This window comes from Corvus hawaiiensis, chromosome 14, assembly GCF_020740725.1.
Source record: "Corvus hawaiiensis isolate bCorHaw1 chromosome 14, bCorHaw1.pri.cur, whole genome shotgun sequence".
NCBI lineage: Eukaryota > Metazoa > Chordata > Aves > Passeriformes > Corvidae > Corvus > Corvus hawaiiensis.
Window position 1 is genome coordinate 12,709,835 of NC_063226.1, and position 25,878 is coordinate 12,735,712.

Sequence of the window (25,878 nt, forward strand, 5' to 3'; positions counted from 1 at the left end):
TGTAGGAAAGACATGGGTGTCCTCATGAGAGAATTGTCATTGTTGCTCTAGAAATACCACAATGGTTCATACCAACTTAATATTAGCCAGTTAATATCTTTAGTGCTATCTTCCAAAACTGTAAAAAACATCTAAAAGCTAAGGCAAAAATTTGTAGTTGCCTATTTATTATAATGATGACTGATGCAGTGGAAACCAAATTGTCTTTATGCTTGCATTCAAAAAATAATTCCCCTAGGCAAAAGGAAAAGTAAAATTGCCAATGCTGACTTAATTTCTCAATCTGGCATATAGGTCTGTACTTCAAGTAAGCCTGGTGCTGACCAGCAGATTTTACTTTTATTTTGAAAACAGATACATTTTAGTTATGTTCCCTCTAGATGTTCTCTTAATTAATTGGAAATATCCAAAGAGTTAATTAAAAATACAAACTTTATTTGATTCTATATCAAACCTGACATTATGATCTTTTTATCTACAAAACAAGAATTATGTGGGATTTGAAATCTGAATTATTCATGATGGATTCCAGCCGTTTTTTTCTCTTCTCCTTTGTTCAGTGTAAAATCTTATAAGCTTTTCTTTCAGTCAAGGTGAAAGCAATATTAAGTCTCGGAAGTCAAACTTACGAAAGACATGTAGCTCTGTGAAATCCTTGCCCTGTAATCCTGGCTTTCTATTCACCACCACTATTCAATATCCCACTTTCTGTATAAGCTTCACAATATATCAGCAGTTGATGAGATTTATTTGTTATACTCCTGTTATACTGTTATACTCCTGTTTTCCTTCTTCATAAAAAATGCTTTATCCATCTCTTTGCTCCCCTGGAAGTAATACGTGTCTGTGATTGTTTCTGCTGGGCTCGCTAATCCAGCAGCTCCCTTCAACATGCTGGGGTTGGTACAGGGTGGAAAGTGAGGGAGGAGGAGACTTGTTAAGATTTAGGACAGCTGTGTAGTGTGTAGTGAATTTTAAACACATTGTTAAGATCCAGTTCAATAGTTGTAAGCCAACATGGTTGACTGTATGAATAGAAATGCTGGCGGGTCACTTCTGAAAGATGCTTTATGAATTAAAGCTTGACTGTAGTACACTGGACCTCTCAAAGGTCTAATAGACAGAGTCAGTTTGAAGACATGACAGCAGATGACACGGAAGTTGAGTCTGGTCTATGCTAATGAGTCCTACATCTTCTGTTTGCAGTATTGCTCCTGATGCCTGTAGCAGCTCCATGTATGTTCTTACGGCCTCTGACTTCATCTATGGTGATACTTTTCTCTTAAATAAACATATTTCTGAATAGAAATGTAAAAGCTTCCTTATTTGTTGTTAAGGTTAAAACCACAAAGAGTATTGTTGTTCTTAAATAAGTTGTTGGTCTCTAACCTGCCTTTAGGGTGAAATTAAAACATACAGAGAATTCAGTATGCAAATAGCATGCACACCAGATGATCTGAAGGAAGCCTGCACATTTCCACAGAAAACAAATGTGAGTGTAGGAAAGCAGATGCTTTCTACCAACAGAGTGTACATACAGTTCTCAAGAGGATCTGAACAGCAATTTATTTTCAGAGTGCTGGAAGTATGCAAATTCCTACAGAATTAAATGTGAATTTAAAAGAAATGGCATCTATTAAGGACAATACTACCCAAAGAGGCAGTTGGGAACTTAATAATTTAATCAAGAACTTGAGCAGGCTCAGCAGTATATCTAAAGTCAGTGACTCAAATGTCATCTGTTTTTAGCAAAGACGTAAGTGGTTATGTTGTCTTTTAAAGTGTGGTGTTTGGAGTGTTTTTCTGTGACCATGGAGTACGTTTGTACGGTTATGTATAGATTTTCTGATGATTCTCCATCAAAAAGCATCATCTGTTCACTTGAGCTGCTTCTAGGATATATACTACAATAATACTTGTGTGTATTGCCAGTATCATGTTTGCTATTTTTAACCCAGCAAGCCTGGATAAAATGGATTATGTCCTGACACACATGTAATCACCACAATTATAAATTAAATTCTTACTGGTGGACGTTGTTCCACTTGATAGCTGTGGGACTGGATGGATGTTTCTGAGATTATAAACTGAAGGCAAGGGCACAGTCTTGCACAAGGGGCATTGTTGGTGAGCCAGCAGCCAGCTGTGTAGACATGGGAAGTGTTTTCCTTCCTTATGCAAAAGCACAGCATTCCTGGGGTGGGGGTGAGCACACAGGATGGCAGAGCTCAGGCTTGCCAGACAGTGCTGCCTCCACTGTTCCCAGCTACCCTCAGCTAATCCAGCTGCTGAGTTCATCCTGCTGCCCTTTCATCTCTTAGCGATTCCATTTAATGGCTGTTTGTACAGAGAGATGCCCAAGTGAGGTCAGCGAGGGCAGGAGATGTTGCTTAGTGGAATGTGCAACATAACATTTAGTAGCAATTTTAATAAAACATGTAAGGTCAGATGTGTCCATTTAGATGTACTGGAAATGACAAGTTTTCAGGCCTTTTGAAAGCTGTCAAAAGGCAATGAAGGTCACTGCTTATAACTTTGGGAATTTAACTTTACACATTCATGTATTACAAGGCTTGGCCAGGGTTCTTATAGGAAACTCCCCGTACAACTTGGACCCTACCCAGCCCTGCTGTGCTGGTACAGGTTAATAAACACAGTGAGTGGCTGGACTGTGTCCTGCACCTCTCCTACACTCCACAAACAAGGAACAAAGTAAACAGGAGTTTACTTTGGGTAGATACAGTATTACCTCATTTCAAAGTGGAAATACTTGAACTGATAACTAAAATTAAGCTGGTCAGCAGGGAGGACACTGTGACCACAAGAGTGAATTTGCCAGGTAAGGTCATCTCTGCAAGCGGAATCTTCTTAGCTTTGTGAGTACAACTCTTTGTTGTACTCTGCCCATGTGTTTGAAAAACACAAATGACTGCGTCTTGTCTGTAATGCCACAGATCTGGAATACTAGTGCTGCCCGTGGATTGAACATGGAAGATTACCAAAATGCTCGTTCTCTGTCTCTTCTGCACTAGTTAAGAGTCATCTTCTTGCAACTGAATAATATGTAATGTTTTTCTCCCCCCAGGTTGTAATCCTTGGCAAACATTCTAGAGGCTATCACTACATGTTAGCTAACCTGGTAAGAACTGTTTTTCATGGAAAATATAGCTACATTTTAGAGGGTAAAATATTCTGTTCAGGTTGTGGAAACTTTAATCAGGAAGAGGAAATGCATGGATGAGTTCTTGGATTTTGAGAAATTACCTGAGTAAATACTAGAACTGTTATGTCATCTCTACTTATTTATGGTCTTTCTTTTGTCAAAAAATATCATGTCCTCTACTACTTTTAAAGTAATAATTTAATTATATGTTTTCCACTAATTTCTATACTCATAAATTAGATACTTGTGACTGTAATTTTCTACATGACGTATTTTGAATTTAAGCACTCCAGGAAAAATAATGGTAGCACATTTGTGTGTAAGTGGTAAAAAGCTTCAGATTGTAACAGTTCCATCAAGTAAACCACCAAGGCTGTTTAGCTTTTCTTTTGTATTTCAGAGTGTAGGGTTGTGCCTGTGTATGTGCTGACCTACCAGGAAGAGGCAGTACATTTCTATCTGTATCAGAGCTTCTTCTGGAGAGTAGGACTGACATTCAGGGATGCTTGTGATGCTTTTGCAACACCATCTACTTAAGTTCCTTATAAAAAGTCTTGTATTGTAGTCCTGCAGGAAGACTCATTGTTAGGTTCTGTGTCTACTGCAAGTGGAAGAATTTGAGTTTTTATTAATTAGCAATCCTAATTACTCAAAGATTCTCTGTATCCATGTTTTAGTGTGATTAAAGCAGAAAAGACAAATTTTAAAATATCCTTCTTTAGTATAAGTACTGTATGACTTTAAGATGCGTCATTTTGCATTATAAGAAGCAGTCATGATCTCACTGATTAGCTCGTGCATAGAAATACAGAGGTTCTTATTCTGGGTTGCCTTTTGGTATGTGTAACCATTGACATTCAGATAAACATGACTGCAATCAAGTCATACTAATCAAAGAGACTCCAATTTACTGCCTCAGGTATAAATAACAACAGAGTGGGAGAGAATTAGCCCGTTCTGCTTGCATGTGACATGCTGAGTGATACCGTGATGGAGAACTGCCTGACAAGAGATTGAGTGGTTTTCTTTCCCAGCACTGAACCTTTGTGTTCACTTTGCTGTACAAATGGAGTTTGAGGCTCTTGACCAGTTTTCACCATGATCGGGACAAAAGAGGAAATGGTACTTCAAGTTTCCCTGCTGTTTTCTTTCTGATCAGCAAGTATTACCTAATACATTGCCACAACCCAAAAGGGAAGTTTTCTATTTCAAAAAACAAGAAGATGTTTTAAGTTCTATTCTATACCACTATCCTAATTGTGATAGTAGCTGTCTCCTTGGTAGAATGTTTTCAGCTAACAAGAGAGACATTAATGTCTTTTGTGCTGCGTTTGTAGCAGGTAAAACTGAGCCAGGGGAAAGGGGCTTTGGATGACAATGGTTCTTTTTTTCTGCATGTGTCCTCCCAGGGTTTCACAGACATTGTTCTGGAAAAAGTAATGCATGGAGGTGCCAACATTACTGGATTCCAGATTGTTAATAATGAAAACCCAATGGTTCAACAATTTCTGCAGCGCTGGATGAGGCTTGACGAAAGGGAATTCCCTGAAGCCAAAAACTCACCATTAAAGGTATTTATTTTAACCTGTCAGTGATGGGCATGATATGCTTTTAACAATTCTATGGGAGTTTTTAACCTCAGATATGTGCATGAGTATGATACAGATCCCTGATATGTTGCAACATTCCCTGCCCTTCCAGAAGAAAGAGGCAGAGGCTGTTAGACAAAAATGCCCACTGTGGTGAGAGTTGCTCAGAAGCAAAGGCTTAGTCTTGCAAATCCTGTCACTATGCAGTGGATATAAAAACTTCTAACTTGAACCTCTTGAGTTAGTCTTGGGCTGGATATGGGGGCTAGTTAGGTTAGGTTTTAGATGCAAAATGTGGATTACTAGTCCATTTTAATGGTAATAGAGAATTTCACATGCAAAATGAAGTAGCTCTGGATTCACTAAGAAGCCACTGCCACCTCCTAGTTACTGCTGGCAGTTGCCCTCATGATCTAACCTTCTGTTTTGCACGACTGTCCTTTACTTAAACAGTCTGACTATTATAACTGCAAGCAGTAAATTTTTTCAAAATTTTTTGAATTAAAGTCCCAGGTTCACCAAAACTGTCACAGATTGGATTAAGTAAATGCAGCTGTTATTAGGAGACTTGCAACCTGTTACTATCTCACCCAGATTTTTTTCTGCCTCAGCATCTCTTATCATAGAGGGGGATGCTATTCACTGTCCAGTTAAGGAGTGCATCAGGGAAACTCTGTCCAGGCACAGAAGTCATAAATTCTTCTAGGACCATTGCATATTAATAATATTCCTATTATGTTCCTTCTTTCTCTTCTTCTTTTGGTGTGATCTGTTCTTTTTCACCACTATCCATAGGTGAATGAAACCTGGGTCTGGTAGTATACAGACTGTCTCAGGGAAACCAAACCTAAGAACCACTGCCCTGGCGAGATAGTTCATGCCTTTCCTGTTTGATTTGAGAAGGACACATTCAAACTGATGGAACAGATTTGGAATTCAAAATTACTCTGATAAACTGGAGAAATGTCTTGGTATGAATAAGACAAAATTTAGGAGAGCATTAAAATACTAGATAGGAAGGAAAAATCAAGTCCAGTTCCATGCATGGGGAACACCAGAGTAGGCAGTAGCACTGGGTTGAGCTACAGACAGAATCAGAATCACGTACGAGGTTCTGCTCTTTCTGGCAGTGCCATTCATGAATGACTGGTGCCATTTGGAGAGATACTTTTCCATCCCTGGGATCATGTCATTTCTGTGAGGGAGGAAATTATCTTAATCCCATGCCATCCCACAGCCTTGCTGGTATTTCAGAGGAAGCAGAGAAAGGCAAACAGAGGCCCACAAAAACTGGATTAGTGTATTGTTGCCTGTGGATTAGGACTTAGTCCTGCTTTCTAAAGCTTCCTAGCAGTGATGGAGAAGTGAAGATAAGTATCATACTAATCTTAAAAGCTCTGAAATATATAAAGTTAACCTGAGATGATTTTGTTCCACTTGAAAGCAATTTACCTTGAGGAAAAAATTATTCTCCCTCCTTGAAAAAGAATCTTAAGTATATGGTAAAAACACAAAAATTACATTACCTTTCCACAAATGCATGACTCATTATAGAAATATGCACAGTATTTGTCAATCAGACAAAAAGCATACTTAAAAATTGATGTACAATATTTTTGATTAGGAAATAAAATTGCCTAGAGATTAAAGCCCTGATGTTTAATTTATTCTGTATTTTATCAGCCTTTCCCTTCTTTCTCTCTTTTTTCTCTTTGCATGCTCATGCATTTATAAGTAGAATTCAAATAAAGTAGAAAATTAGATAGCTCTCTTGGCATGACTTGGAAGGGACTGCATTAAGGTTACTGACAATTGATGCAGTCTGCTGAAAAAATTATCAATGTGTAAGTTTTATGTAGTGCTAGATTGGACAGCTATTACAAGACTTTTTTTTAATACAGGAACAAATACCTTCAAACTACTTTCTAGTTCTGTACTGTTGTGTGGATTGTGATGTATAACCTTTGTTAACTTTCTAAAAGAGGAGAGAGTGATTATTGCAAAGCATCACAGGGAGAGGTAAAGGTGGGCAGGATCAGAAGAGTGTCTGTGCTGTACAGTCAGAGCAGGAACCACCACCCGCTTCCAGTAAGTTTATAAACTGCTGTCATTTAAAGCTCAGTGAAATGTCTGCTCTATAACCTTCTTCACAGCCCAGCCTTTGCACTCTTTTTTTATCAGACACAATTCTCTTGATCTGCACATGCAGACACACCTTGTTCTGTGCAGAGTTCCTATGGCTTGATATCAAACTGAAGAACTTGCAGTAAGATAATACTCAATTTTAAGAAATGCAGAATCTCCAATTGAGCTATCCTGCCTTACAGGATAAAATTAATTTCTGAATATAATAAATTTTATCCACAAAGAGAGTAGCTGAACAAGCAGTTGAAACTTGGATTTCTGCCTTTCTAACTTGCACATAGGCAGCAGGTCTTGTGGTCTGAACTCCAGCATGAGGTTCCTCAGGAGGCAGGATCTCTACAGTAGCACAGACAGCCAAAAGAAGAGCAGGTGCACCTTCCATTCTTCATTTCTTCCTTTGTTCTCTTACAAATGATGGGGAGATTTTGAGGATCACTTACAAGGACTTTGAAATCTGCTCCTACGCACGGAGCTTGCTTCCAGTAGGTCCAATTGCTGAGAGGGTCTCCTCTGCACAGACCCTGAAATTACAGGTGTGCTGTAATGCCAGTGGAACCCAGGGATGTCATATACAAAGCCCAGGCCACTATAGGAGGGAAGAACTTTCAGACAAACAGATAAATGTGGAACAAGTATGGAAAAAAACCCCCTTCGATTACATTTCCTAGGTGATACTAAATTTATAGCATTGAGGGGGTGTCACCAGATAACATGCAACAAGCAGTGAATGAAGTTGACAGCAACAGGAACATGTAAGTTAAGTTGTCTGGGGGTTTTGTTCAAGAGCTGCTGCTACACAGAGTTTACCACCCTCTGCAGATTTATCATGGAGTAAGGGAAGGCAGATGGGGAATTACCAAGGATATGTAATGCCTGAAGTGTATTTTGTGATTACTTGCTTGTATAGCTGTTTTCTAAGAAAAGTAATCTTATCTATTCCTTGCCACAGATGCTACCTAACCAGAATTTTGATCCAAACAGAAATGATTTATGTTAACTTCAATTCAAAGCTGTCTTGGCAATCTTGTTAAAAACAAACAAACAAAAAAACAAAAAAACAAACCGACCAACCAAACAAAAAAACCCTAAAGCAAAAACTCAGATATGAGCTTTTCTTTGGTATCACTATGGTCCAGCATGGAATTGCAGACTTTTGTAGTAAGCTCATCTAGATGAGCAAGTTTCCAATTAAATTGAAATTTTATGCAACTATGAACTGGTATTGTTATTTTGCCGCTATCTGCTATACAGAATGAAAATATTTTTAATTTGTTAATTGTTAACTTAATTTTAATTGGCTAATTGTTAATTTTAATTTGTTAATTTGGGTGAAATTGTTATAAAGCACCAGCTGAAAGACAGAGAGCAAGCAAAGTGGTCTGCAAGCATGATTCTTCTGTTCTAACAAAAAAGAGGACTTGACCTGATACACCTGGGGAAATTCTAAAATTGCAGTTTGCCACCATATTTTCTTTGTATCAATTGCAGTACACATCTGCACTGACCCATGATGCAGTCCTGGTCATAGCAGAGGCTTTCCGGTACCTCCGAAGGCAGCGTGTGGATGTCTCCAGGAGAGGCAGTGCTGGAGACTGCCTGGCTAACCCTGCAGTGCCATGGAGCCAAGGAATTGATATAGAAAGAGCACTGAAAATGGTAAGGGCAAAGATAACAACTAAAGAATGACAGCAGCAATTCTGTAGTGCTTGTGTCCTGCTCCATGTACACAGAGCTTCTGTATTCACACAAACAGCTTGCAGCTCCTCAGGGGAAAAAAAGTAAAAACAAAGTTAATGATGAGCTTCAAAGGATGGATAAAATATTCAGTGGAGGGCAAGGCATGACATACCTAGCTCTCAAAAGTTTGACCACAGTCCCTCTGGCACTGATGCAGCAGCTGTCTGATTGTCCCCACCAGAGCACCTACAATTCCCCAGATCGCCTGTAACACCCCAGCTTCCCAGGAGAGTGAGCATGAGCCATTTTGCAATCAAACATGTGTTGGGGGTTTCTAAAGTCAGGCTGAGCCTGCAAATCTGACTAAAAGAGCTAGACTGGGTCTTCGACACATGTATTGTAATTTTTGCAGGGATAAATGTGTTTATGAACTTAAACACGTCTGCAGTTTTGATAATTTCCCAGTTAAAAAGTCAACTCAGATTGGTTTAAAACAGTGGAGAAATTGTCGTTGGTCATAGCAGTACTGATAGATCTCAGCAGCAACCTGAACCTAGGAACAGTTTAGCCTCCAACCAGTTCTGATTCCTGGCATAATTTTGCACTCAGCCAGATTACCTTCTGCATGGCCAATTTTTTATCCCTAACATTAGTTATGGTATGGGACCCTAGCTCACTTATGTCTCTGATTTTCTTGGATTTTAACTCTTTTTAGTCTGCTATTAGTATTAAAGCAAGTGACAACAGGAAAAATTTGATAATGTTTTTGTAGATACAAAAGACTATTGCTTTTAATCTGGCTCAAATAGCTCTCAAAAAAACCTGTTAGCATTGATTATATTAATGCAGACATAGAATTGGAGTGAGTGAGATCAGAATCAAGCCCATGTTAAGTGTAAACAAATCCTAGGTCAATCTTCATACACTTAATTACTGATTTTTCTCAGCTACCAAATTGGAAGGAATGTATCAGAATATTATAATGAGTTGTGGATGGTTATAATCAGATTATTTCACTCTTAAAACTGAGATTGTTTAGTCTCACATAAAAGGAGCCAGAGCTCTTTTTTATGCCATTTTTTCACCTCCTAACATATGCCCTAACTGCACATTCATTAATGTAGCATTACACACTTCTGAAGAGAAATAACTGAATTCAATCTTCACAATAAAGAATTTGTACTGTACTGATATATGAGGTATTCATGTCAATAGAGAAAACCAACACTGCAATTGGACACTCCCTTATTTAGGAGAATTTCTTTTAAAAACATATTATAAAAGATATAAAAAGGCAAACTCATGATTGGCAAAGTATGCAGAAGTTTGATTTTTAGCTGGTTGCCTTGAATTGTTTTAACTATTCAGAGTCATGTAAATGAGATTTACGTACACCTCCAACGAGAGCTACCTAAGATCATCCCACATGGCCTTCCAGTACCCATCCTATCTATCACCTTCTCTCCTTGTATTCAGACAATCTTGAATCTTTGATAAGGAAAAGAATAAAAACAATGATTTAATAATTTTTCCTCTCCACTCTGTAGCATCAACTCAGATAAGAATGTTTTTTCCAAGATACCCTTGAAATATCTATCCTTGGCCAGCAGAAGGTCCAGTGCCTCACTATAGTCATCTTGCTGGCAAAAGATGATTAGGCATTACTTGAAACTTCTTCCCAAAAGCCTTGAAAACTGTGCATATCTTTGTTTCTGAAGCTGGCTCTAATACATCAGGTCAGTGGCAGAAAGCTTACCTGAATAGATCTGGACGCTTAAAAATAGTCACTCTGTGATTGCCTCCACATGCTGTCACCAAAAGTGTTTGAGTCCTGGCGAGCCCTCCTGCCTCAGTGCAGCCAGGTTTTGCAAAGTGCTGAGTTTTCCCACCACTGATAGAAACAAATTAAGTTTGAAGCCAAAAGGTGTCCAGTGCACAAAGCTCATGTCTCAATGGGTGTCAGGATGAAGCCAGTGTAACAAGCTCTGTGAGACACCCAGTCACTGCTGTGCTAAGGTAGCCAGACAGCTTCCAGTAAATGCCAAAGGCGGGCACAGCTACTCACATCTGGATGCAGCTTATGTGTCAACTACCCTACAAATATATTTGCTCAGTCCACAGTTGATAAGACCTCGTGGGGTCAAATTTGGTTTTCAAAGTGCAATTCATCTCTCTAGCTTTCTGGAGGAAATAACTCAAATTTTTTTCCAGTCCCCTGTAGTGATATAAACTATTTTAAGAAAGATTCAAATCCACTTACTGATAAAAAGAAACTCCCTATATGTCAGCGTGAATTTGGCTCACTAGATAATTTGGAGTCCATGGAATTTTGGTTGTTTTATGTAGCCTCATACATCACCTCTAAACAGTGAACAGCAGATCAGTCACCAGCCCTTAACAGTTTGCCTTTGACAAGTCCCAGCATCACCTCTTCCTGTAACTTCTACAGTTTTTGCTAAATATTAAAGCTAATTTGCCCCTACTGAAGTTTGAGACTCTTACCTTTTCTGCCTGAGATGACAGCTTGTCAGTGTTGATAAGTGATAAACAAAAATACCTCATCCTTTCATACAGGGAAATAAGAAAGGGGTTTTTTTAAAAACAAAGTACTTTATACTTCCCCTTCAGATGATTCATGTGAGTAGGTAATGATAACAGCTTACCGTCTGTACACCCATCCATCCTGACAGACCAAAACTCCATAAGCAGTAGAGACAATTGTCTGTGCTCATTCAGAGAAGGCATTCATTCCTTTCTCCTACACTGGAACTGATCTTAAAATAAAGCACTGCCCAGAATGAGCAATGATATGTCATTCTGGTCTGTACTGCAGATCACTCTGTGCCATATTGTGAGGGGTTTAACTGCACTAATTGTTGCTTGTGCCTTTCTGATGCTCCGTTCTGTACCAGTGAACCCAGTGTGACCAAGCATGGCAGAATCAGTCTTTCTTACATTTAACATACCTGCAGGGCTAATTTCACTTAAATGCAGCTCACTTTGGCAGTGAGTCACCAGCTGAGTGCTGACAAATATGTACAGCTGGAACTCAGAGAGTGGGGACTGGGGTTGTTTTGAATGATACAACTGGCTGTGTCAAAAGCAGTACAAGTGTCTTACATAGATTAAAAATAAAGTGAATATTCTATTAAAATATTTTTCTGTTTATTCCCTCAAGGTGCAAGTTCAAGGAATGACAGGGAATATCCAGTTCGACACCTATGGGCGCAGAACAAATTACACAATTGATGTGTATGAAATGAGAGCTTCTGGATCACGGAAGGTGAGTTTCAAGACATGGATCCAGATTTCACACCTTCACAAATATTTATTCCCACAAACTAATGAAATTCAAAAATATCAGAGATGCAGTGTAATAACACTGGAGAAGGTCCTGAGAAGCCCTCCTTCATGCTGTCTTCCCTGTCCCAGGAACCTTGTTCTCTTCAGTTCCTGGACTAAACCATTCACCCTGCTTAACATCTTCACTGGTTTCTACATCAACTTCAAACACAACTTTTTCTCTTAAAACCCTTCTGGAGCTTTTTGACTCCAAGCACAGTACCTGCTGTCATGGTCCTGTGCTTAGTCCCATCTTCGAAATTCCTCTCCATTTTTCCTTCCCTCCCCATATTGGGCTTTGGAGCCATAGTGAAGCTGGAACCAGTGAAACCTTCTGAAATTAACAGAAAATAAGTTTGGTTTTATTAGAATTTCATACTTATTCTCTTGTCTCCTAAATAAAGTATAGATCCTAAGTGGGATAGTTGCCTAGATCAGTGTTATAAAAGAAGTTTAAGGCAGATTTTCAAAAATAATTAGGTAGACAGGTTCACAAAAATACTGAGAGAAGAATGTGTGTGTCTGAGTCTCTTAAATCCCCTGATTTCACCTGGAGATAGGTACTTAACCTGCTTGGTCACCACTGAGACTCCTTAAACATTTCTGCACATTTGATAACTAAATACCTCTGAACATGGCCCAGCCACTCAGGGAGGTGTACAATGCAAAGAACAGTGTTACTTCTGTGTTGTGCAGAAATACAAAAGCTATTGTGATAGCTTAGTGATGCAGCCAAAGATCAGCACCAGCCAGCTGATAAAGTCACCTCATGCTCACAGAGGGTTTTGTGTCCCACACTGGAGATAATGCAGCTGTGCCTGCATTGCTAACGATGTCTGTGCATCTGCTCTAGAGCCAGCTCAGGCTTGCAGGGGATGTACTGGATAAAAATGACAAAATCAGAGAATTTTACTCCGAATTCTGTGCAGTTTATTTTCTTGTCTGTAGTATATTCTTATGCTGTGGATACGTGGGAATTTATTCCACAGGCACTATAATGATGTCAGTTGAGATAGGGAGAATTTAATATGTATTTTCACTTAGATTTGGCTCATGCTGATTTGCTCTTGGACTTGAGAACATTGTTTCTTTAAGGAAATGGACGTAAGCTAGTGTAGTTCCTTAATGACAAAAACAGTGAATGAGAAATGTGTAAAAAGCCATGGGTTTTGACAGTTGCCCTCACAAGTTCAGGTACCAGAGTCCTTGTAAAGGTATGTAATGAGGTAACAATCTCCATTTTTATAGGCTGGTTATTGGAATGAATATGAAAGATATGTGCCAGCATTAGATCAGCTGCCCTCTAATGACACTTCATCTGTGGAGAACAGAACTATAGTAGTCACTACGATCTTGGTAAGTTTTAAGTTCTTAGTGTGTTTGTGTTTAGGAAACAAGGCACATGGCTCCTGAGGTGTGTTAGACACCTTGTCAGGAGGTAGATGTTGAATACTGTGTGACTTCAAGTGACTGGAAAGTTCAGTATCTTCCAGAGATGTTAACCTATATATGTATCAGTAGGTCTGCTCACAGGAGGAGCTCACTGAGCTCACCATTGTGCTTTGCTGCTTCCCAGACACTTGAACTCAATTAAGTGCCTCATGTAAGTGAAGTTATTATGCATGCATGTAAATGACCACAGAGATTGGCCTTCCTGCTGTAGAGTCAAATCTTGCACCCCTCACTCAGGTACAGCTCCTGTAAACTCAACCCCTGTGGACTGAGTAAGGGTGGCACAATGAAGCCTGTAGAGAACTGGAACTGCTCTAGCACTGGGTGAAAAGCAGCCTTTACCTGTGCAATTCCAAAGGAGCAAAGCTCTTCCTGTGTGTCACAAGCAGCAGCACCTGTGTCAGTCCCAACACCTCTACAGACCTGCTCTGTACAGCATTCCTTGTGACTTTTGTGCTTTTTACTAATTCTACTAAGCATGAGTCAATTTTATGCTGTTTCCTGAAGCATTGTATTTTATACTCCTATCAATTTAATGAGATATAATCAGAATTTCAACTAGAATTTTCCAAGAAGGCTAAGGGAATTCACTGACAAAAAGTGCTGCTGAGGATTTTAACCTAGCTTCCCTTAGGCTACTTTGAAAATATATCCATAAGAGCCCCATTCTTAGCCACTGGGGCCTTAGGAAATTGTGTTGATAGTACAGGTGTTGGATATGTCAGTCTTTAAACACTAAAACTTGAATTATTACTACGATGATGCTACTTGACTGTCTAATCAGGCCTAATTCTGCAAACAGAAGTGTAACTTTGTTAAGAAGTCCTGTTGTCTTCAATGGCTCCTTACTAGGAATACAGTCAATTAGTATGTGTGGCTGTAGGATCAGCCAAGGATTTTTATACTGCAGAAGTCTGTCTAAATTCTGTACCAAAGCAGGAAATATTGTAAATATTTGCCAGTTATATAAAGGATAATAACAGCTCTCATTTTGTGTGGTTTACAGCTGTATTTTACATTCATAGACTTTTGATCTTTACTTTTGTTTCAAAGGAATCACCATATGTAATGTATAAGAAAAACCATGAACAACTAGAAGGGAATGAGAGATATGAAGGATATTGTGTAGACTTAGCTTCTGAAATAGCAAAACATGTTGGAATAAAATACAAACTGTCAATTGTTGGAGATGGGAAATATGGAGCTAGGGACCCTGAGACTAAGATATGGAATGGCATGGTGGGTGAACTGGTCTATGGGGTAAGTTTCTCTTAACCTTCATTTTAATGTTCTTTATAAAAAATTATGCTCGAAGTTAATAAACTGCAAAATAAAGATGATCTGTTTGACTTCTACCTTTAAAATTCTAGATATTTCTTTGTATTGCCATTTTTATAGTCTACTTTTCTAATTATTTCATTGAAGGAAAGTGTGACTTTTTTACTGCTGTTCTCCAAATCAGAGTCCACGAAATGTTGAGAAGTAGCATTGAGCAAATTTCAAATTCTTGTTTAAAGCAGAATTTCCAGTTTGCTCTTCATATGCATCTTCATTTGCCAGATCTCCTTTTTCTGTATCAGTCTCTTGAGTGCTGGGGGGGTGTCCTTCTCATTAAAGGTCTGATCTGGGATGCTGGCCCTCGCTGGGTCACTGATCTTGGTTTGTGTTTGACCAGACCCAGTTAACCCCATGGTTGCTTTTCAGGGTAAGAAGCAACACAGATATGAAATCAACCACGTGGTTTTTTTCTTTAAACCCTGGGTTTGGCTTCAAAAATTAACTGTCAGACAAAAAAAAAAGGCTAATTCACTGCATTCCTCTTTGTATTTCTATATTGGGTGCACATCACTTTGTTTAGTAAGAACAAAAACAGTCCGGAACTGCCATTTTAGAAACTTCTTTGAAAATGAGAATTTTGGAATACAGATAAACCAGATGGAAGGGGGAGAAAATTGGCTTTGCAGAAAAGACTTCCCAAGCTGATATTTCATCTTTTTTTCTTCAAATGCTAATGAGATGATTTATGAATCCACCCAAATCTTTTTTGCAGTTTATTTTTAACAAGCTTTCCTTTATTAAAAATATCTGAGCAGAAGCACATATTTCAATTGCCTCCTTTTGTTCTGTGGCTCAGTGTAATTTCTAAAAGTCACCTCAAAATTTCCTTGGGATAATGCATCATCATTCTTGCAAAATGTTTGGTGAAATAATTCTTTTCAAGTGAATCACCCTTTTTTAAGTAATTGCTAGATTTGCACAAGTTTTCTTGCTCTGGAGCAGTGAGTCCTGATGCCTTATTATGTAAATGGTAGCCTGTTTGACTTGAAAATGTTTTATAGAAATAACAATGTTTTTGTTGTATTGTATTATGGCAGGGAGGGATATCTACTGATTAGAGAAAGTAAGCAGGGTTCTGGACCCTTGGATTACTTCTTTGTTTCCCTGTTGCTTTGAGGTTTGACATTATGCAAATCTTCTGAACTCCCCATGCCTCAGCTGTGCGATTTGGGAAACTGATGTTCACTCTCTTAGAGAACACAAGTCCACTGAGAACCTCTGAAGCAAAGGTTTAGTTTAGTTCCAAGCAAATTACATTGAACTGGAAACCTACACCCTCAGTTGCTCTGTGTGTGGTTCAAGAAATATCAAGAGTTATCAGCTGTAACTGGGTCCTTTTGATGTACTTGCAAGTGACAAGCAATGAAACTGTTCGTTCACTTAAAAAATAACCATACCATGTGGAAAAAGCATGGCAAAAGAGAAGCTGAAATTGCTGGTAACAGTCAGAGCACAGGGACTGTCTACACTAGGGGAGGTAAGGTGTGACGTGGGCTATGCCTTTTGTGTCTTGAGCCAAGTAAGATTAGTCTGTGCAGCTGCTGTGCCATACAAGATCTACCGGGGTAAAGGGCCACAAAAATGCTCTGAGGGCTGGAGCACCTGTCCTATGAGGAAAGGCTGAGAAAGTTGAGACTGTTCAGCCTGGTGAAATGAAGGCTCCAAAGAGACCTTAGAGCACCTTCCAGTACCTAAAGGGGCTACAAGATAGATGGAGAGGGATGTTTTAGAGGGTCATGTAGTGATAAGACAAGGGGGAATGGCTTTAAACTGAAAGAAGGTAGATTCAGATCAGATATTAGGATCAGATTAGATACTAGGATTATTATCACCTTCATTGTGAGGGTGCTGAGGACCTGGCTCAGGTTGCCCAGAGAGGCAGTGGATGCCCCATCCCTGTAAACACTGAAAGTCAGGCTGGACAGGGCTCTAAGCACCCTGATCTAGTGGAAGATGTCCCTGCTTATTGCAGGGAGGTTGAACTAGATGATCTTCAAAGGTCCTTTCCAACCCAAACCAGTGTGTTATAAGCAGATTGGCTGCAGCTGCCTTTTCCACAGCCTTTTGGGACCAGCCTAATTCAGAGAGCTCTGCCTCCTTAGCATCAAATTTAGCCCTAACCATACTTCTGACCTTTCCACACCAGCAAAACCAGCCCCGCAGGCACCACAGACCGTTCCTTAAAACAACCCCAACACCACCCCACCATTCTCATTTTCCCCTACAAAAGGGTCAGTTCCTTCGTATTCTGAGCACAGTTTTCATCTGTGTTTTCTCATTAATGAAAAATTGAGGAATGTTTCCGTCCCAGACCCCCAACAGTTCCTGCACTCATGCTGTGAGCTCCATTACTGAAGCCTCTCCACTGCAATGCTCAATTATTCAAAGGTCAGATGTGTCCTGTGAGGTTTGAATGCAGACCCAGGTTAATGCTTCCAGCCCTGTGCTGCTGAGCCAGCTCCCCAAACTGCCCAGCTGAACTGAGCTAGCAAGATGCATGGAAATCCACCTGGATTTCTGTAAGCAGGGAAAACAGCCCCTGAACTCCAAGTACAAACCTCACCAGCCCTCCAGACCTTTTCCCAGCTCTATTTGCAAACACTCTGAAATACCCTTGGCCTCTTTCTCCATCTGTTGAGAGGGGGCTGTGTACCACACACACAAGGATGTGCACTAAGCCCTTTGAAGATGAGAAGTACTCTAGAAGTGCTAATTATTTGGAGCAAGCGCCTCATTTACGTGCTGACTTTCCTTTATCTCTCATGGGCTTAAAACTCTATTAGGGAACTAAAACTGTATGTAACTGTAATGCCCCTGTGAGTCTTGTCAGCAAAATGACTGTCAAATTTGGCTCCTCTGGATTCCATTTTGGGAAGACAAGAGGCAGATTAGATTTTAAGTACCTTTGTTAGCATCTATGGAAGATAGACTTGGTAGGATAAAAGGGACCTGATTGGTTTTGGTACCAGTTATCCAGCAGCTGAGCTGAGCTGTGGCAGAAACACAATCCTTTAGATTGCATTTGTCTCAAGTGATAAACAGTGAGTAGTCATTTGTCAAATACAGCATATTCCTGACCCAGCAGCCTCCTTGCCACCACCTGGTGCTGCTGGGGCATCTCAGCTGGCTTTTTGAATGCTGAGCCCTTTTTTGCATAGCCCCATGCACGCAACTCTTTTCAAAAATTGCTCTTAGAACAGTCACGGGAAGTGAATGGCTTGTCATTTTAATGTTAAAACCCCAATTAACTGTATTTAATGTTTGGGTTGTGCCAATTCATTGTTACTATTGCTCTCGCTTCCTATGGAACGCAACCCAGAGTCAGGGGAGAAAAGGCAGCCTCCAGACCACTGCATTAGAGGGGAGGGATGGGTGGGATGGGAGGGGGCTCAGTCTGCACTGAGCTGTACCCAAAGCAGCAGGGGTGGTGTGTCACCGTGCTGCAGGTCTGGAGGGTGGCACAGCCCTGACTCCAGTGTAAGACTCGCCAGAGGTTGGCATTAACTAGGCCAACTGGAGCGGTCCCAAGAGTTACTCATTGCCATTTACACACTAAAATACTTCCCGTTAGAAATTGTCCCTCCCCTGTCTCATATCACATCAGGTCTGGTTGGAGGGCATTAAAGTCTGCTGTACTGTAGGGTCCCTGAAGTCAAGGGCAATCTCAGCTGTCCCTCTTGGGCCTTTCCTTGTGGCTTTGCAAGGGGCTGTACCAGTGCACCTGGTGGCAGGGGGATGGCAGCCCCGGTGGCAGGGAATTCTGCCTGAGCAGATATTCCCAAACTCCTTTGCTTCAGGCAGGAGAACCCAGCAGTCTTGTTAGAGAGGAACTAACAGGGCTTTGTGGTTTGTTAGCAATTTTTAAATGTTAGTGATAGTAGTAATAGTAGTAGTAATGATAATTGTAATACTAATTAATAATAATAATGAAATTCGGCATAAAAGGAAATTTATTTGGTTTTTCATAAATAAAAAAGTGTCAGTTCAGGCTGAAAAAAACCCCTTAATTTTGCTCTTTCATTCTGATGTCATCAAAATAAAACTCTTCATCCTACCAGAAAAAAACTACCCATTCAAGCGCTGCTATTTTTTTAAACTAAGAGAAATTTCCAAAGCATAGTGGAAACTTTCAACAAAATAAAAATAGAAAATAGGTAAAGCTTTTTTCCTGGACATTTCGGAAGAGGGAAGTAGCTAAATCATTCTCAGTCCAGGAGACTGAATCACTATTTAAATCTAACCAGCAGAGCAATCCAGCAAGGCAAGTGCTGTCCTGCAGTGACCCACGGGCTGAGGACGTGCCTTCGGCTGGGGCTGAGGAGCAGCAGCACCTCCCTCGGCCCCTGTGCTCAGGGCTTTGTACCCACCACCTGCTGAGCACTAGACAGTCGTCTTTTCTCTTCTGTAGGGTCAGCCTCTTTCTGTAGGCTTTTATTTCTTCTTCCCCTTTTAAAGCAGGCTGCTGTTCTTCCTTCCCTGTTCAGCTAGGGGAAGCCATCCCTCCCCGGGCCTGATGCTTTTCACAGTGCTGAGGCTAATTGACAGTAGTTTTAACACAGATCTTAATTGTAACTACAAATGCTTTGGGAATGAAAAGAGCAGCCAGACCTTACAGCCTTTAAAACTCTGCTCAGGTTAAAACAAGCCTTTATAAAAATCTCTCAAAATGTAAAATAGCACAAAGGAATGAAGCAGGGATGTAAAGGACAGGCAGTCCCCGGAACGCAGCAGCCTCCGCAGTCTGTCAGAGTGGGACCACCAGCACATCTCCCTGCCTTCAGCAGACTAACCAGACTCGTGTGTGCTGGCCTCTCTGGCTCTCCCAGCAGCATGTAGAAATACTACAGATGGCACATACAGCCTTTGAATCATAGCAGAGGCAGACTAATTTGAGTCCTACTTTTCCTTGAAACATCCCACATGCTCTTAGTCTGTAGCAGAGCCTGACTGTGCCATGAGTGGGTGAAGCTTGTCCTTTGCTTCTCACTCTTGGTTTCTGCAGGGGGGAAGCCTGGCTACAGGTCCCCAAAGGCAGCTATGTGATGCCGCTGCCCTGCAGCTCAGACAGACCCTTGTCCTGGACACGTGGACAGCTGTGGGGTCCCTGGCCAGGCTGAGCTGTGGTGGGGGACAGGATCACAGCCCTGGCACAGAGCCATGCTGCCGTGCTCCTGGGCTTTGGCTGACCTGGGTCCGAGCACAGGCAGAGGAAGCACACATATGTCCACAGCCCCAAAAGCAGATGTACCCTTTATGTCTCCATCTGTGAATGGCAGGAGTGTGTCAGAATGAGCCATGGGCATCCACAGAAATCACAAATGGACTTAACATTGACAAACTGTGGCAGACAAGGCCAACTGCCGCTTTAACACCTTAATACCTTTTTACACTGCTCGGCTAGGGCACATTAAGACTTCAATGCAGCATGTTGCTAGTCAGATATCACCTGTTGTCTTTAAATAAGTGTGAGCTGATGTGTTAAAACCACATTGCCCCCATGAACTGGCCTCTCAACACACCCTGAATATCCTTGGGGATACTGGACTGCCTTTACAAAGGTAGCTCTTACCAGCTGATACCACAGGTGATGTGTTACTCTGTCTGATGCTCTTTTCTGCTACCTGGAAACCTCAGACTGCACTGAGAAGTGTTAAAACATGCTCAGAGACAGTCACCATTGCAGCACAGTCTCTTCTGGTGGCCCTGTGTACCTGCATTCAGCACTTTTGGGTGCCCAGAGGTTTGGCTGCCAATGGAAATTGGGCAGTGTCCCTCTGCTTCCATCTGCACAGAGGTGGGGTGCTTCCTGGCTTCCCGTCACCCAAAGTGACTGCAGTCCAGACCCACTTCTTGAAAAGTGACCCTTGAGCAAAGCAGGGGTTCAGTTCTGCAAGCAGAAGTGACCCAAAGTATGTACAGGCAGGAGCATAGCCCAGATCTCTCGCTGTCTCTAGTGCATAGCTTTGAATTTGGGAGAGCCATCAGTAGGCCTGTAAAAACAAGAATTCCATCCCTCCTTTTGGATTACAGAGGCAGAACATCTTACTGTTTTTCATTCTCCATGTAGAAGGATATTTCCATTTGCTATTTCTTTTCTCCCTCTCCATAAGAGTCTGGAGGTTTGCAGCTCCCTGGGGTCAGCTTTGAGCAGAGTGGGCAGCGCCTCTGTGCTGCCTGTCCTCTCTAAATCCATCCCTCCCACACTTACAGGCAAAGACAGAACAAGCCTCAGAGGAATCCATGACATTTCTCGCCCGGCTCAAATGCAGTGAAGATGTTTGAAACACCATTAGTCATGAGTGATTAGCAAAGCTTAGTTGTTGAGGTTCTTAAGCCCCTCTCCAGTTCTGTATGAAGACAGGCATGTTTGTGGTTGTGTTCTTTTTAATCAAGCTCAATTTGTATAGGTTCTGCTTATCTGCAACCATAACAGGGAGGGAAATTCTCAACAGTGCTGCAGTTACCAACCATCCTTTAGGGTGCTTAGAGCTCTCCATAAGCTCTCCATTTCAAATACGATATCTCTAAATAAATAAGCAAAGAGAGAACTGTTTTTTAACCTCCCTAGTGCAGCTAATATTCAGAGAAGTGGTGAGCAACCAGGCTTGGGTGTTGGATTGGAGCTGGTCCACTCTCAGTGCCCTGGTTTCCCAAGACCCTGTGTGTGAACCCATGCTTGTTCCCTCTGCAGAAATCATTTGCTGCCATATTCACTTAGGGATGAGGGTGAGTTTTGGTGTTTCCGATACAGTGAATGCCTTTGGTAGGGATAGTAGGAAAGCAGGAAGAATGAGATGTATCAGAGAATTATTATTTGTATCCCATGTAATAGTAAAATTCAGTTTGAAATTATTTACAAAGAAATCTGTACAGTATGATATGAACATGGTAACAATCAGGGCTTTAACAAGTGATTTGTCTGTGCTTCAGCATCAGCTTCATCGCCCCACAGGAGCATCCTTCATGAACTCAGCTGGGCATGAAGGAGATACAGACCTTATTGCATGCTGCTTCAGCACTTAGGAAGAGCTCCACCATGTCTACTTCGGCAATTAAAATATTACTTTGGGAGAATTAAAATTCTCCAAGTCCATGAAAATGCTCCAGAAACTAAACGCTCTTACAGCTGGAGCAGCCTTTCCCTCCCTTGATGGGGTGTTCCAAGACTGGCAGTCCATGTGCAGAAGTGCCTGGTGGGAAGGCACCTGCCTCCCACCTAAGCTTCACTTCACATGGAGCCATTTCTAAGTCTCCACAGGGGTCCTGATCCATTAAGCTTGCTCTAATAAGGATTAATTTGTAAGTACCTCATTAGTTCAACAAGAAGTACAGTGCCATGGTCAAAGTGCTTAGTCTTCCAGCTGGCTGTGGACTCTGACTATATTTAAAACTGATATTCTGTGTGAATCTCACACTGACTGCAGACACCCAGTATTTAACAGGAGCTCAACAAGCAGCAGCTCTAAGAGAAATACATGTTTTGGGGGAATTCCTCAGTGTACAAGTTCCAACATCTTCCGAAGATGTTACCTCACTGTACCCATATCCTCCCCTCCAGTCTCTCCATTACTTAGATGATGAACACATTCATCTGCAAAGCCAGTAAACATCCAGATATCCAAAGGCATTTTCAGTTTTAACATTAAAGCCACGTTCAGCTAGATTTTTGCAGTAAGTGACCACAAATCAGCTGAGGTTTTCTCCTTGAGGAAAGGGACACTCAAGGGGAAAGGCAGTGTCCCAGTGCACGACTGTCTAAAGGGGCTGAGCAGGGCTGTCAGAGGGGGCACCCAGGGCCATGATTTCCTTACATGCACAGGCATGGTTTTATCAGATTGTTCCAAGCAGTGAACTTGTGCACGTACCTTGTAGCTGCACATGCCAGTATGAACTGTCAAGAGATACTCCTGGAGCAAACCTTGAGGTTGTGCGTGCAGATGGGTGCCCTGCAGAGGGAGGCAACTGTGAGGAGGGGCAGTCCTCATCTGACAAGGCTATCACTGGCCTTGGTCTGCAAACCCTGAGCCAGTGCTCCAGGATGGCTGCACGGTGCTGCCGAGCATCAGCAGACACCAAGCCCATGATGCTCAGATCAGCTGTACAAGAAGCCTTTACCAGTTCTGCTTATTAAACATAAAACCCAAACCAATAGCTAGGAGGAGGAGCAAACCAGATATTAATGACAGTCATGTACATCACCATCAGATTTACATAAAGGCATATTTGATTATTTTATGGCACAGATTTTAATCATACCTTATTAACATTTCCCATTAACTTTTATTCAAACTTCTACCTAATCAGGCTTTACTTTTCCATGAGAAAGAGATGCCTAGTTACTAGTGGGGGAAAAAATCTGATTTAAAAGGTGCACACTGGTTTAGGTACTGGTAAGTTAAGGTTTCCCTAAGAACTACTTTCTCTTTCTGAAATTCTTAATTACCAATGAAAGGCCTTCTTCAAAAATATCAATAACATGAATAGTTAGAGTGTTTAAAATAGTGTATGTAGGTATGTAGACTCTCATAACAATCTTCAGATGAAAAGGGCTCTTTTTTTAGCATTCCATTCCACTCTAATACAAATACCGACTTGAGTTCTTGGCTGGATCAAGGCTAGGGTATCTAAGTAGCATGACTTGAATCTTTCTAGCATAGAAATACAGATATAGTTAAATATGTTGAAAATCTATTCTGGAATGTTATTTTTAGTCAGGAAACTAAGTTTTTACATGCCTGCCTACCCATAGAATCCAGCAAGGATGTGTAGATTGAAGGGAAGGGTATTTGTTCACCAGCACACAGGTGAATGATGAATGATGCAATAGATGCAATTGTGCTTCCAGGTGACACAGCCCCAGAGCACAGTCTGTTACAGGCCTGTAGAGCCAAGGTCTCTAAGACAGGAGGGCATACATGACACTGCATTCTCCTCAGATTATCCAGGCTATTTATTCGTCAGGGATTCACAAGTCTGTGTTAACTGTTCTTCAGTGACGACCAAAAGGGTCTGGCTGGTTCCTATCCCCCCGCTATTTACTATCTTCTGTCCCTTACTACAGCGGAGTTTTTAAAGGAGCATACAAGTAGTAGCACCCAAGTGCAGCTGAAATTCAGTGACTGATTACATCTCATAAGTTCCTTGTAAAGATCTTGGACTAATCAGTAAGGCAAGAGAACTTGCTGAAAGAATGGAAAAGAGAAAATTAAAACGTAGCAAACGCAGAATTTGTCCGAAGTCTTCAAGACAAATGGGTGGTTACAGACCGTTACTAGAAAATGACATTGTGTTGGTTGCCATCTCACTGTCCAGTTTGTGTAGTCTTTATTCATCCATTCTAACTTAATAGAAATATCTGCTGCTGTCATGAGCCCCTTGCAGAGATTTGATTGTAATTTTTCTTGTTAATAGTTTTCTGTTAATATCGTGTAATCCTTAACTTCAGTGACTGCAAAATAGCCTGCAAAGAATATGTTTCCACTCGCTCTTGTAATTTATCATCTTATTCATTAGCCTGGGACTCTAGATTGTGATTCTGTTGTGTCTGACTTGTAACTAACTTGGGTTTGTTTTCCCTTTTCAGAGAGCAGATATAGCTGTTGCCCCCCTCACCATTACATTGGTGCGAGAAGAAGTCATAGACTTTTCCAAACCCTTTATGAGCCTGGGCATCTCCATCATGATCAAGAAGCCTCAGAAATCTAAACCAGGCGTATTCTCTTTCCTGGATCCTTTGGCTTATGAAATTTGGATGTGTATAGTCTTTGCTTACATTGGCGTCAGCGTAGTTCTTTTCCTAGTCAGCAGATTCAGCCCTTATGAGTGGCACTTGGAAGACAGCACTGAAGAACCACGTGACCCTCAGAATCCTCCTGACCCTCCAAATGAGTTTGGAATATTTAACAGCCTTTGGTTTTCCCTGGGTGCCTTTATGCAGCAAGGATGCGATATTTCTCCAAGGTTTGTTCCATATCACTCCATCACCTTTTTGCATTTTATGGTCATTTTCTGATGCCATGGTGCATATATGTTACTTTCTCAAAGTTCTTTTTAATTCCAAATTTTTTATTTTGACATTTCCATTCAATATTCAGCATCCTCATCAAGCCACCATGCTTGCTAACATTTGCCTCCAGAGTAAGTAGCATTGCTTGTAATGCCATTTATGCATTTCTGCCAAACTTATATTCACCATGTTGAGGCTGTAAAATGCATATGGTTTTCTGTTTTCAGCAATGCTTGGAGGGCTACCGTGTTTTTGCTGCATATCTCATTTTACGGTCATCTCCTTGGCGCATATAACACATTCTGCTTTGCAAAGTAAGATTTATTTTTAAAAGTCACATGCAACAGCACTTTAAAGCATCTCCACTCCCATCAAGGCTCCTGCTAGTCTTTTTACTTTTTTTTTGAGCCCAATTTCTCCAGTTTTATTCTTTCTGAACCATCCTTTCATCCTTCTGCTTTCCACCATTTTGCACATATTCATGTCTCCAGATGTACTGTGCTACTGTCCTCTACGTGTATTGTTATTTCAGTCCAGTCTAACCTGTTGTCCCTCTGTTCATGCCAGTATGGTTTAATAAGCATTGCCAGTTTCCATAAAGATTTTTCTTATTCATGAAGACAGTCTTTCTCGATAAGGCTGTAGTAAAGTATGATTGATATTAGTACTGATTTAACAGAGAGCACTGCTATTAGCTGTTGTAGAATTATATTTCTTTTTATAGAAGCTTTTTAAAAACCAATGAAAATAGTGACGTTCCCTCTAATTGAACAATGGACAGAATTTTTTTAATAACATCTGTCATATTTCTACATTTACACTGGTAAAATACTTTGGTGATCTGCTTGTGATAAGCAGTAGAATTATCTACTTTCTTAGTGATGGAGCAGTAATTTTATTTTGTATGACAATAATTTAATAACCAGTTTCCAGCTATTCTATTTATTAAAAACACAAATGGAATGCGGTTTTCCATTTAACAAGGTTGCTATTCAGAGGAGGAGAGAGATTTTTTTCCTAAGTGCTGACATTCAAAATGCACCTTGCTGATCTCCATGTTGCCTTTTTCAATACCTGAATCATTGAAAAGGTGCCAGGTTTTCCTGGTCCATATAGCATTAGGGTTCTTGAGTTGCCTCACTGAAGCAAGTGACAAAATTTCTAGG

At 40.8% G+C, this 25,878-nt stretch overlaps 1 protein-coding gene across 6 annotated transcripts in view; it reads left to right on the forward strand.

Moving 5' to 3' along the window:
- GRIA3 (glutamate ionotropic receptor AMPA type subunit 3) overlaps positions 1 to 25,878 on the forward strand; it is a 149,528-nt gene that overhangs the window by 81,329 nt on the left and 42,321 nt on the right. For 4 of the 6 annotated variants that reach the window (XR_007206709.1, XM_048318370.1, XM_048318371.1 and 1 more), the window contains exons 5-11: positions 3,086 to 3,139; positions 4,573 to 4,734; positions 8,386 to 8,553; positions 11,753 to 11,857; positions 13,165 to 13,272; positions 14,422 to 14,628; positions 24,290 to 24,666. Coding sequence is in view for 5 of the 6 variants with exons in the window: in XM_048318370.1 (XP_048174327.1) it covers positions 3,086 to 3,139; positions 4,573 to 4,734; positions 8,386 to 8,553; positions 11,753 to 11,857; positions 13,165 to 13,272; positions 14,422 to 14,628; positions 24,290 to 24,666 (1,181 nt within the window). In the remaining variant the exon portion in view is untranslated. Of the gene's footprint in view, positions 1 to 3,085; positions 3,140 to 4,572; positions 4,735 to 8,385; positions 8,554 to 11,752; positions 11,858 to 13,164; positions 13,273 to 13,605; positions 14,400 to 14,421; positions 14,629 to 24,289; positions 24,667 to 25,878 lie in introns of those variants that run through there. The other 2 variants (XM_048318368.1, XM_048318372.1) reach the window with 2 other exon arrangements.